We start from the raw sequence: 13,207 nt of genomic DNA, 5'->3' as shown, positions 1-13,207 counted from the left end.
ATTAGGCCCCACCCTCCCCATGGATTCCCAGTTGGGCCTCTTTCCTAAGAAGGTGCTGCCAGGACTGTGGGTGCGCCTCTCTATTTGGTTGCCAAAGAGACAAACAGAGTCTGAGAGGGGCGGGGTCCAAGGAGGTCAGCGTCCTGAGGCTGGGGCGCCCTCTTTTGGCAACAAGAGGTACCTTCCTTTTCAACCTCAACCATCAGCACTGGGGCAGAAAAAGAGGTGTTCAAGCGGTCACCCCGTGAGACTGTCCACTCGATGGCTCTGGAGCACATAGGCCCAGAGACGGGGACTGACTTGCCTAAGGTCACACAGCACACTCCAAGAGCCCAGACCTCCTAACTCACACTGACATTTACCCCGACCCCAGCCTTGACCCCTAGGCCTCCAAACATCCCAGGCCGCCCCACTGTCAGGCCCAGGGAGAACAAGACCTTAGAGTTCTCAGAAACAGAGGTGGTATCCAGGGCAGGGTGAGCTGCCTGACCTCCCTCCAGAGTTAAAAGACACCTATGCCCGTGTTCTTCCCCTGAAAGTTCCAATTTCATTGATTTGGGATATGGCCTGGGCATGGGATTTGATTTTGTTTTCAGTCATTTAAATGATCTAAAGGGTTTTTTTTTTCTCTCTTAAAAAAAAAACTCAGCTTCTTCTGGGTCGCCCACCTGCAGCTCTGGTGTTCAGGGTGGAGACACAGCCTTCCTCTTCCAGGATGGAGAGGAGGCGGAGCATGTCAGCAGAAGCGGACACAGGGCACTCTTCCTCCGCTCTGGTTGACAGGCCTTGTATGCGGCCAAGCCCAGCAGGCAGAGGGGAAGGCAGCATTACACACTGGGCGGCCCGGGTGAATGCCATTACTTACAACTAGGGGAATGGCTGTTGGAGAGTTGGTATTTCTGATGTGAAGGTTCAGTCGCTCGGTGTAGAGTCTGGAGGTTTTTTTGGTTTTGTTCTTTTTTTGGGGGGGAGATTGGTTGGTTGTTGTTTTGTGTGTGTGTGTGTGTGTGTGTGTGTGTGTGTGTGTGTGTGTGTGTGTACTGGAGCTAGAACTCAAGCATCACGCATGCCAGGCAAGTGCTCTACCACTGAGGTAATTCTTGGCCCTGTGTGAAAGAGTTTTTAAAGCCTTCTCGGGTAGCCGGGCGTGGTGGCGCACACTTGTAATCCCAGCGCTTGGGAGGCTGAGACAGGAGGATCGCACAGGTTGGAAGCCAGCCTTGGCTACTGAGTGAGGCTCTCAGCAATTTAGTGAGACCCTGTTTCCAAATAAAATATAAAAAAGGTCTGGGAGTATAGCCCAGAGGTAGAAAGCCTCTGGGTTCCACCCCCAGTACCACCAAAATAAATAAATAAATAAATAAATAAATGCCTTCTCAGGTAATTTAAATAAGAGCCACAATTGAGAAGAGCTTATCTGCGCCAGGCATGGTGGCGCACACTTGTAATCCCAGTATTTAGGAGGCTGAGACAGGAGGATCCAGCTTCAGCTACTTAGTGAGGCCCTCTACAATTTAGTGAGACCTTGCTTCAAAATAAAGAATAAAAATGAGGGCTGGGAGTATAGCTCAGAGGTAGAATGTCCTTAAGGTTCAATCTCCAGCACCACACACACACACACACACACACAAAGAAAAGCTAGCCAGGTGTGGTGGCACACACATGTAATCCCAGTATTTGGGAGTCTGAGACAGGATTGTAGGTAAAAGGTCAGTCTTAGCAAGAGTGATATTCTCAGTAACCTAGCAAGACCCTGTTTCAAAACAAAAAGTAAAATAAAATTAAAAAAAGGACTGGGAGCCAGGCTTGGTGGTGCACACTTATTAATCCTAGTACTTGGGAGGCTAAGACTGGAGGATCACAGATTCAAGGACGGCCTCAGCAATTTAGTAAGGCTCTTAGCAACAAGAAATAAAATCAGTCTGGGGATGTAGCTGGGAGGTAGAATGTCTCTGAGTTTAATCCTTAGTACCACAAAAACAACAACAAAAAAAGGACTGAGGGGTGTAGCTCAGAGGTAGAATGCCCCTGAGTTCAATCCCCAATACAGTAGGAACAGAAGTAGGAAGAAAGAGGAGAAAAATAGAAATAGGAAGGAAGAGGAGGCGGAGGAGGAGGAGGAGGAAGAAGAGGAGGAGGACTGTCCTCAGGAGCTGGCAAGGGAGGTAGGGATGAGGATACCATCCCTGGCAAAGCCCTTCAGAGAGGAAGGAAAATTGGGGCCCGGTTCCACCTGGTAGACAGAGGAGCAGCCGCCCCAGGCATGGGCTCCGTCTCTGCCCCCAGAAGGGGACTGAATCTCATTGTTCCACAGTGAGCAGGGCCAGGGAAGGCCTTCCTGCCTGCCCCCTTTCATCCTCACGGCCGCCCCAGGAGGCCGCTGCAGGTACCCTCCCGTTTCACAGGTGAGAAAAGCAGAGGTGCAGAGTAGAGCGCCCCGCCTGGGTGCAGGGCAAGCGCGCAGCCCAACGGGAAGCCGGTGTGCGGGGCCCGGCGGCCTCCCACGCGGCGCCACACCACCGCCGCAGCCACTGTGTCTCTGCAGGTACAAGAACGATGTGCGGATCGACCCCCGACTGTTTCCCGCTGGGAAGTACCGAATCACCAACAACTACGGCCTGCTGACCCTGGAGATTAGGAGGTGAGGCTGCGAGCCCCAAGAAACCCGGGGCCCCCCGGGGCCCACGCAGGACCCCGAACCTGCCTCGGAGCCGTTGCCCCAACTTTGCCTCATCAAAATCTGTTGGGTGCTTGTTAAAATGCTGATTCCCAAGCCAGCCGTGGTGGTGCACCCCTGTAATTCCAGGGCTTGGGAGGCTGAGACAGGAGGGCCACAGGTTCAAGACCAGCCTTTGCAATGTAGCAAGACTCAGCAACCTATCAAGACCTTGTTTCAAAATAAAAAAATACAAAGGACTGGGGGTATAGCTCAGAGATAGAATGCCCCTGGGTTCAATCTCCAGCAACACACACACACACACACACACACACACACACACATCTGATTCCCAGGATGGACCCACCCCTGCCCCCAGAGATTAGATTAAGTAGGTCTGAGTGGGGCCCAAGAATTGCTATTTCACGGACACATCATTAGGCCAGATTCAGACTCAGCTTAGCAGGGAAGACTGAGTACCGGGGGAAAGAACACACACAGGCACACACACACACACACACACACACACACACACACGCACACCGATGCACACACATACGAGAGGAAGAGTTGGAGGGGAGAGAGGGCACCGGCAGCTCCCTCCCAGCAGGAGGCGTCCTGCCCACTGAGGGGCATTCTCACTTCCCACGGAGCCCTGCAGCCCGGGGGACTTCTGTCTTTTTCAGGTGCACCGTTGAAGACTCAGCCACCTACACCGTGATGGTGAAAAATGCCTTTGGCCAGGCTTCGTCCTTTGCCAAGGTCCTCGTCCGCAGTAAGTCCGCCTGTCCCCGGCAGGCCCGGCTGGGCACAGCAAACCCAGGGCAGGAAGATGAGATTGCGGGTCTGCAGTCGGACTCCAGGGGAACCGGGAACGGGGAGCTGGGCTCAGGGACCAGGACAACCCTCACTTCCCTGAGGGCCTCCTCCCCCACACTGGTGTGGGCAGAGGGCCAGCATGGCGTGCTGACCAAGTAAGGGTGGCGAGGCAGGACCCGCCACCTAGCGCACGGGTGTCGGGAGCATTCAGGAGAAGGACAGGGGAAGGGCACACCCTTGCTGCATGCTCACTACGCACCAGCATCACTGGTCCTGCCTTGGGCTCTGTCTGCAGGGTCTTCGTGTTGGTCAGCTTGCTATTGCTGTGACAAAACAGCTGAGAAAATCTACATAACCCGGGTGTGGTGGCGCACGCTTGTAATCCCTGTACTCGGGAGGCTGAGAGGATCGCAGGTTCACGGCCAGCCTCAGCTAAGTGAGGTCCTTCACAACTTAGTGTTTCAAAATAAAGAATAAAAAAGGGGCTGGGGCTCAGAGGTAGAATGCCCCTGGATTCCATCCCCAGTACTGGAAAAAAAAAAAAAGAAAACAAAAAGAAAAAAGAAAGAAAGGAAGATAGTTAGTTGATATAAAGGAGGAAAGGTTTTTTTGGCTCACAGTTTGGGAGATTTAAGCCCACCATGGACTGGCTCTGTTGTTGGCAGAACATCATGATGGAAAAAAGAGAAAGAAAGGCTGAGGGCAAGGTACAGTCCCCGAGTGCCTCCCCCAACGGCCCCTCCTTTCAACTAGATCCAGCATACAGTTTCCACCACCTCCCAATAATTCAATTATGAATCAATGGATGGGTGAAGCCACAGATGAGACCAGGGTCCTCATGATCCGTCACTTCCCCAAAGCCCCTGCTCTCAGCACGACTGTTCTGGGGGCCAAGCCTTCAGCGCAGGCACCTCTGGGGACACCCAGATCTGAACCATCGCAGTCACCCTGGTGCAGATGGTGCCGTCCTGTGCGCCGGTTGGATAAGAAGAGCAAGGGGGAGGGGACTTTCCTCCAAGTGGATGCTGTCCCCACACAAGGGCCAGGGTGGACAAGGAGACCTCAGCCCACCTTCCTCACGGTAGACACCTTGTGCACAGCACAGCCTGCACTACTGTTCAGGGCGACCCTGCTGCCTCCAAAGGCCACACTTGGCCACCAGACCCAGCTGAGGACCCCTGAGAGGTGGTCTGACCCTGCCAAGGGGTCCCCAGCCCTTCAACTCCCTGCCTGGCCCACTGCCCCTCTTGGCTTCCGGTATGCATGTCCCAGTTGGCCTGGGCCCCTTCCAGAGGCTACCCTGGGGGCACAGAAAACACAGTGTAGGCAACGCAGACACCCAGGAGTCTGCATACCCCAGCCCCCAAACTGGCTCTGACTCTGCTGCTGCCCAGCTGTGTGAGCTGGGGGGGTCCACCTCGCCCCCGAGCTGCGGTTGCTCACCTGGGCAACCTCCCTCAGATGCTCATGCTGACTACATGAGATGGTGCAGACAAAGCTAGGCACGTAGTAGGCCCTCGGGAAAGGATAACTCCCCCTGTCCCGCTCTGCAACCAGGCAGAGTACTGCCCAAGGTCCACACCTCTGTACTGCCCTGAGGGCCCTGCCAATGAAAAGCCCCATGTACACACACACACACACACACACACACACACACACACACTCCCAAGCAGCTGTCCTGGGAAGTGGACAAGCTGGGCTCTAGCCCCACCCTTCCCACCTCTCGTGGACCTTACTAAATTTGTCCTTCACAATCCTCCCACCCTCTGCCCTGGTCCCCAAATAGCCCTGGCAGCCAGCGGTCCCAGCTGCTGGGCCAGGTTCTCTGGGTGGAAATTTGAGCTGTCTCTTGGCCATGGCCAGAGCCCAGCCCAAGGTCAGGCATTAGGGTCTATCAGGGTCTCTGTCCACCCATCCTTCCCCCACTTCATCCCCATCCCCAGCCCTCCCTCCATCACGGCCAACAGCTCCAGGCCACAGGGCCAGATTCCAGCCAGCCCTGCTATTGGCGTGTTCCTTCCACCACCACCAACACACACACACACACACACACACACACACACACACACACACACCACCCTCATCGCCTCAGCGACCTCAGGGTCTGAGTGGACAGACCTGGGCTGGAGGCAGGAGCGCTGGCCTCTGAGTCTGAGTCTCCCAGCTGTTCCCTGTGCAACCCGGGCAGCCTCCTGCCCTCCTGGACCTGGTTCTGCTATTCCAGGGACCAGGGTGGCTGCATGACATCGGGCCAGGTTAGCTGGGTGACTGCTACCATTTCCTTGTCTGTATGAGAGCAGTGGTACCAGGAAACAGGGCTCCCGTGAGGAGTAGTCGGGGACACGTGTGCAGTGGCCGCTCGGCCGCTCTCTGGTGGTCACGTCGGTTTCACCCATAAGCCTCTGGATGGTCCCACCAGAAATGCTCACACCTTGGTGAAGACAGCATGCGATCCTGGCAAACCAGCTAGGGCATAGGAAGGGAACCAGCATCTATGAGCACCTACTGTCTGCTCGTTCATTAGTGACCTCACCACCGTCAGGCAGCAATTACTGTCCCTGTTTTAGGGATGAAGAAGCGGAGGTTCACAGAGGTGAAGGAACTGTCCCCAGTGCTACAGCAGAAGCCACAGAGAGCTCAGGACTTGAGCCCACACCCAGGGGCCATGCCTCCCAAGCCTAGAAGGACTGTGGGGTCTGAGCGCTCTCCAACCCCATTTGTTTTGGGTTTTCAGCTTACCTGGGGAAGGATGCTGGCTTCGACTCAGAGAGCTTTAAAAGTAAGTGGGCTGGGAGCGTGGGACTACCAGGGTAGAGGGCATCTGGGCTTCTTGACCAGGCTTGGCCTTCCCGTAGTTCTCTTCAGAGTGGAACCATCCGACACTCACAGAGGGCCGTGTACTCCCAAGCTATCGGTACTTGCAGACCTACTTCCAAGACCGTGCCAGGGCTGCGCCCAGCTGCTGGGCAGAGCTCTCCCCAAAACCGGCTAGGAATGCAAAGCCAAAAGGACTCACAGCTCTGCCTTTGGGTGTTCGCTATTTGGGCTCTTCTGGTCCCCACCTAGACGAGTCCCCTCCCCTAGGGTCAGTCTCCCTCTGCTTGTCAATGCTGTCAGGGGCTGGGAGTCCTGACTCAGATACATGAACAGGGATGCCCGGGAGGGCCCCTAGGCCCCAGGCCAGCTGGCATCTCAGAAGACTTCTGTCCCAAATTTCTGTTCCCACCCAGGATCGATGTTTGGCCCCGATGTGGACTTCACGTCGGTGCTGAAGCCGGTCTTCGCCTGTGAGAAGGAGCCCTTCTCCCTGTCCTGTGTTTTTTCAGAGGATGTGTTAGATGCAGAGCAGAACATCCTGTGGTTCCAAGATGGTGAGGCCCCTGACCTTCAAAGATCCCCCTCTGTAGTTCAACGGAGAGCCAGAGGAGGCTCCCCCATGAGACTCAGCTATGCCCCTCCCCACCAGCCAGGCCGCCCTGCGGGTGCTGAGGAAGTAAAGGGGGTCAGAGCATAGCCAGGTGGGGTCCCAAGCATCTTTGGAGTGCCAGGCCCTGGTGCTAGGGTCTGGGCAGGCTGTGGGCGTAGACCAGCATGCACTCAGGCAGCAGTCTGTCCTGTGGGGACAGTTGTAACCATCAGGGTGAGCGGCAGTGGCTCCCCCTCTGCGCGCTTCAGCACCCCAGTGTGAGCGATGGCATTCGAGGCCGTGGGACCAGAGGCCAGGGCCTGGAGGCAGGACAGCCCCACAGGTGCTCAGAGCAGGAGCGTGGCTTGCTCAGGGCTTTTTAGAGTCGCAGTGAGGGTGCCAGGTACATAACTGTTGGGGGACCCTCAGGGATGTCACAGGCAAGGACCAGAGCCTTGGCTAAGCAGGAGAAGGGGGCCCGGCCGGCGTGAGGACAGCTGGACCTCCTGCCCTATCTGTGACCAGGCCTGCAGCCAGAGGACGTGGAGTACAGCGTCCTCAGCACCCAACTTGGAGCCCGGGCAGGCTGCACCTGCTGGGGACAGGGGTGGAGGAGTGGGGGGGCCACAGGAGGCCCGAGAAACAGCTGCAATAGCAGAGATGCCTCACAAACTTCAGATCATCCGGAATAGAGGCGCTGACAGGAGGAGGAGCCTGTGTGGGGCAGGAGGGTGACTCGGGAAGACAGGCACTCCCCAGAGGCCACATCCCCTTGCTAAGCCCAGTCTCTCCCATAGCCCCTCAGCCAGCCCTCTGCCCTTCTCACGAGGCGACCCTGGCTCTCTCATGAGACCTCGGCCTCTACTGAGTGGGCCCTCACCCCTCGAGCCCCACTTCCTTCAGTAAGCTGCCACTCCCACACTCTGAGCCCTAACCCCCTCTCTGGGCCCCTCACTTGCTATGAGTCCCCTTCTTTGAATCTCCCGGCCTTATGCAGGGCCCCATCTCTCCCGATTCCTCACCTTGCCAACCATTTCCCCAAACCCACCCTCCTCTGATCCCCACCCCACAGGCCCTGCCTCTGCCCCCTCCCAGCTCTCTGCAGAGTTGAGAGCCACCTCGGCAGAGCCCAAGTCCCAACCCCTCTCTGAGCTGATCCTCGTTCCACAGCCACACCAGCCGCTCTCTCTGTCTAGCCAGGGCCTCCAGAACCCCAGTGCCCCTCCAGGCTTCTGGCCAGAAACCCCACAGCCTCACAGTGGACCCCTTGCCCTCCACAGGCAGCCTGCTGAGGTCCATGGGACGCCGGCAGATTGTCTACACAGACCGCCAGGCGTCCCTGAAGGTGTCATGCGCCTACAAGGAGGACGAGGGGCTCTACATGGTCCGGGTGGCCTCGCCCTTTGGGCCCAGGGAGCAGAGCACCTATGTGTTTGTGAGAGGTGAGGGGTGGGCGCAGGTTGGTGGCTGGGACCCAGAGACCAGGGCTCCAACCTGACTTGCTGCAGAAACTTAACCAATTCCCCCAAACTCCTGGGAGCTCAGCTCCTCCCCTATGAAATGGGAGCCTTGGGCTAGAGCCTAAGAATTCCCTGCAGCATCTTATGACCCTCCAAAAGAGCCCAGCTGGAGGGGCAGGCATGTCGGGACTGGGGAGGTGGGCTCATGCAGGTTGACTCCGGCCCTTGGGTGAGTTCTGTCTCCTGAATACTCACATCTGGCATCAAATCCTGGCTTGGTCACTCCACTAGCTGGGGCACATCACTTCGCTTCTGCGAGACTCAGTTTCCCCATCTGCAAAGTGCTCTGGAGCTCAGGGGTTAACTATGCCAACTGTTCACATGCTTAGTATAAAATGGGCTCCTAATAAATTATGCTGCCCGCCAGGCATGGTGGCACACACCTGCGATCCCAGTACTTGGGAGGCTGAGACAGGAGGATCACAGGTTCAAGACTAGTCTCAGCAACTTAGCGAGACCTTCAGCAACTTAGCCAGGCCCTGTTTCAAAATAAAAATAAAATAGGGCTGAAAGTGTAGCTCAGAGGTAGAATGTTCCAGAGTTCAACCCCAGTACCAAATTAATGATAATAAATAAATGAATAAGGTACTTTCACCCTCTCCCCAAAATGCTGCTGTTTGGGGGAGGGGAACAGAGGCCCTGGTTCAGGCCCTGGTTCCCAAGATCAACTGAGTCCCTGGATAACTAATGAGAAGGGGGTGCTGGGCAGGAGAGGGAGGGCTGGCTGCTGAATGGCCACTGACCAAAGAAGAGCCTCCCCTTCTCCCTCCCGGTGTAGATGCCGCGGCTGAGAACCCCGGGGCCCCAGGATCCCCGCTGAATGTCCGGTGCCTGGACGTGAACAGAGACTGCCTCATCCTGACCTGGGCCCCGCCCAGCGACAACAGGGGCAGCCCCATTACCGGCTACTGCATCGAGCGGTGAGTCAGTCTCCAGAGTGGCAGAGCCCCAGAGGAGGATTCCACCTGGGTGAGGGGGGCGGGGGTCACAGGGTAAGGAGACCCTGTGGTCCCGGGGAACCTCCACGTCCCCACTCCTTGGAATGGGCAGGAATTTGACCGTGTTGCTTGATCTAGAGGCAGCTGAGGGGTGACCATGCGTCCAGGTCTCTGTCACATTGATGCCTGCAATTCTGGGCAAAGCAGTAAGTTCCTGAAACCCCATCACTGTGGACGTGTTGGCTGCTCCCGAGTCAGACCCTGCAGGAGACCCCACTCGGGAAGAGGCAGACAGACCGAGCCCCCTTCCAACCTCCTCCACCGCCAGCCTGAACCCCCAGCACCACTCAAGGCTGGCCTTCTGCCGCGTACCTGGGCTGGTCTCCCCTCACCCTTACAATTGCACCCATATGTAAAGGGAGAAGGACATCTATGTCCCTTGCTAGAGATGGGGAAACTGAGGTACCTGAGGAGGTAACGGTGCCCAAAGTCACACTGCTCATTAGCAACAGAGGCAGGACTTGGACCCACACGTGACCACTGCCCCCGCCAGCCATGACAGTCACATGCGCTGCCCCACCGGCCATCTGAGGACAGTGGTACTGACGGGCCACAGAACATCCAGCCAGGAGGTTGGTCGGAAGTCACCAACTTAGAGAGCTGAGAGCATCACTGATGTCCCGGCTCCGGCGCTCACGAGCAAGGGACCGGGACCAGTGCTCCGGCTCTAGCTGGGCCACACCTCATTTGTGGAGGGGATGGTACTCACATCTGGCCTGTGGGACTGCTGGGAGCGTGTGGCTCGGGACAGCATGGTCCCGGCGTGCCCCAAAGCTACAGCAGAGACGCTGGTTCTCCTGACTCGCTTAACAGCCAGGGTGGCGGAGAGGCCGGACAGAGATGGCTGTGACAGAGAGAGCAGGGCCTTGAGTGATGGAGAAGAGCCGGACAGTCCAGTCCCAGGAGTGGCCCCTGCAGGGGCCCAAACTGAGAGGTCGTGAGGTGTGGGCAGAGGCTGACAGCTGGGGCCTGTCTCCACAGGTGCCAGGGTGACTCCGAGGAATGGGTGCCCTGCCACGAGGCCCCCGGGGGAACCTGTCGGTGTCCAGTCCGGGGCCTGGTGGAAGGACAGAGCTATCGGTTCCGGGTGAGAGCCGTCAGCAGGGCGGGCAGCAGCCTCCCCTCCAAGGCCTCAGAAATGGTTGTCATGGGCGACCACGAAGCGGCCCAGAGGGAGACTGGTGAGTGTGGAGGCCCTGAGGAGCGTCCTAGAGCAGCGCAGGGTGTGCTCAGGACTGCCCCCCACAGGAGACAGGTGGCACAGCCCCCGTTCTAAGGAGGAACCAGTCCTCCTGGCCTGATGGGGGCGGTCCAGGCCATCCAGTGGAAAGGTCCACACCAGGCCACAGGATATGGCAGTCTGAGAGGGCCATGGCTGCCTTGAATGCCCTCGGTCTGATAGCAGAGAGCATCCCGGCCTCGGGGGTCCCTGCCCCAGGGGAGTGGGGGACACAGCCCTCAGCCCTTGGGCGTCACCCTGCTTGGCGCCCAGCTGCATCAGGCCCAGGAGCACCGCGCCTCTTCTCTGTCCCCACTTGCCCCAAGAGATAGAGCGCCCCTCGGGGCTGAGAACAGCAGGGCTTCACCGTGGAACCCCGAGGAGCCTGGGCCAGAGAGCACCTGCCGGGGGACACATGGCCAGGCCTGCGGGCCAGGATGAAATGAGCAGGATTCAGAATCCCGGGCCGGGCAGCCCTGGCCAGTCCTGACCACCCCCATGGACTCTGTCCGCCTTTCCAGAGATCCACTTCGACCTGGGCAGCAAGATCACAATCAGCGCAGATGATTTCGAAGGTACGTGCCCCTCCCGGGCACTGGGACGGAGACTGGCAAGGCTCAGGTGCAGGGAGGTGACGGTAGGGAGTCTAGTCAGAGGAAGCCCGAGGGCCGGGCTCACTGTCATGGGAGCGGTGGCCTGTGGGAGGAACCCTGGGCAGGGTCTCAGGTTCTGACGCCAGCACTGCCTGGCCATGCTGGGTGGCCGGGGGCAAGTTGTTGATCTTCTCTATGAAACAAAAGGCTAAGACGAGGGGTCTCTGAGGCCCCCCAGCTCTGCCCTGAATGACTCCTTTCCAGACGCTGTGACCATCCCCTCACCCCCGACCAATGTCCATGCCGGCGAGATCAGAGAGGCCTACGCAGTTCTCAGCTGGGAGGAGCCCAGGCCCCGGGGCAAAGCCCCACTGACTTACTCCCTGGAGAAGGTAGGAGAGCCCTGGGTGGCCTGAGAAATAGACACCCATGGGACCCAGGGTGTGGAGAAGTACAAGGTGCTCAGAACCCCCAGGCATGTTCCTGGAGGGCCTTCGGAGAAGAGAAGAGAATTCCCTGCCTGGAAGGGCCCAAGCTAGCCCTACACAGAGGCAGAGGGATGGCCTTTTGTGGGGACCACCAACCCTAAGATACCAGTAATTACTCACAGCCATTCCTGAGGCTGCTCATGAAATGGGCAGAATGAAGAGACGCAGACAGTGGTAGGAGGGCACCGTGGCCAGACAGGCAGCCAGGCTCGGGTCACAGGGGAGCACGGCTCTGGGGAGACAGCGGCTTGAGGGGGCTCTGAGTCTGCAGGGGCCTGGATCTGGTTTATGCTGTCAAAAGAATCCCTCTGAGATCCCTATGAGAACAGGCTGAAAGGATGTGTTTTAGCCCACTTTTTGTCTCTGTGACAAAATGCCTGGCAAGAGCAGCCTAAAGGAGCTGGGTGTGGTGGTGCACACTTGTAATCCCAGCATTGGGGAGGCTGAGACAGGAGGATCCAGGTTCGCGAACAGCCTCGGCTACTTAGTGAGGCCCTTTGCAACTCAGTGAGACCCTTTCAAAATAAAGAATAAGCCGGGCGTGGTGGCGCACACTTGTAATCCCTGCGCTTGGGAGGCGGAGACTGGAGGGTCGCGCAGGTTCGAAGCCAGTCTCGCTAGCTTAAGAGACCCTATTTCTGCCGGGTGTGGTGGCGCACACTTGTAATCCCCGCGCTTGGGAGACGGAGACAGGAGGATCTCACAGGTTCGAAGCCAGCTGTGCTGGCTTAAGAGACCCTGTTTCCAAAAATTTAAAAAAAAGCATAAAATAGGTCTGGGAGTGTAGCCCGGAGGTAGAAGGGTTTCCAGGAACCCCAATACCACAATAAATAAATAAATAAATAAATAAATAAATAGAATAAAAAGTAGGGCTGGGGGTGTAGCTCGGAGGTAGAATGCCCTTAGGAGTCACCCTCCTTGGCGCCCAGCTGCATCAGGCCCAGGATGCCACAAAAAAAGAAGAATAAAAAGAACAGCTTAGAGGAGGAAGGTTTACTTTGGCTTACAGTTTCAGAGGTTCAGTTCATGGGTGGCCAGCTCCAAGGCAGAAAATAATCATGGTGGCAGGGCGTGGTAGAGAAAAGCTTCTCACCGCAGGGAACTGGAAGCCGAAAGAGGGAGGTGGAGGAGGAGGAAGAGGAGGAGGAGGAGGAGGAGGAGGAGGAGGAGGAGGCAGCGCAGCAGTAGCAGTAGCGGCCAGGGTCAGCTGTAATCCCCAAAGGTACTCCCACAGTGACCTACCTCCTCCAGCTGCACCCTATCTGCCTACATTACCACCCAGGAAATTCATTTAAATTATTAATCCATCATGGATTAATTCACTAATAAGGTTAGAACTCTCATGATTCAGTTACTTCACCTCTGAACATTTTGCATTGCCAATGCATGAGCCTTTCCAGGGAACTGTCTATATTCAAACCATAACAAGGTTAAAGACAGAAACAGAGAGGCCAGTTAAAAGGCTACTCAAATTCTCCAGGAGAGCCGGGCGTGGTGGCACACGCTTG

The 13,207-nt window shown here is 57.0% G+C and overlaps 1 protein-coding gene across 1 annotated transcript in view; it reads left to right on the top strand.

Moving 5' to 3' along the window:
* MYOM3 (myomesin 3) overlaps nt 1–13,207 on the top strand; it is a gene marked incomplete at both ends in the record, with an annotated part of 48,514 nt that overhangs the window by 4,068 nt on the left and 31,239 nt on the right. The window contains 9 exons of the mRNA XM_080693059.1: nt 2,546–2,641; nt 3,343–3,431; nt 6,210–6,254; nt 6,706–6,846; nt 8,162–8,323; nt 9,180–9,321; nt 10,381–10,580; nt 11,140–11,193; nt 11,476–11,603. Coding sequence (XP_080549185.1) covers nt 2,546–2,641; nt 3,343–3,431; nt 6,210–6,254; nt 6,706–6,846; nt 8,162–8,323; nt 9,180–9,321; nt 10,381–10,580; nt 11,140–11,193; nt 11,476–11,603 — 1,057 coding nt within the window. The remainder of the gene's footprint in view (nt 1–2,545; nt 2,642–3,342; nt 3,432–6,209; nt 6,255–6,705; nt 6,847–8,161; nt 8,324–9,179; nt 9,322–10,380; nt 10,581–11,139; nt 11,194–11,475; nt 11,604–13,207) is intronic.

Source organism: Muscardinus avellanarius (assembly GCF_963383645.1).
Source record: "Muscardinus avellanarius genome assembly, chromosome: 3".
NCBI lineage: Eukaryota > Metazoa > Chordata > Mammalia > Rodentia > Gliridae > Muscardinus > Muscardinus avellanarius.
Note: the sequence above shows the minus strand (reverse complement) of the source record. Positions and strands in the feature narration are given on the sequence as shown.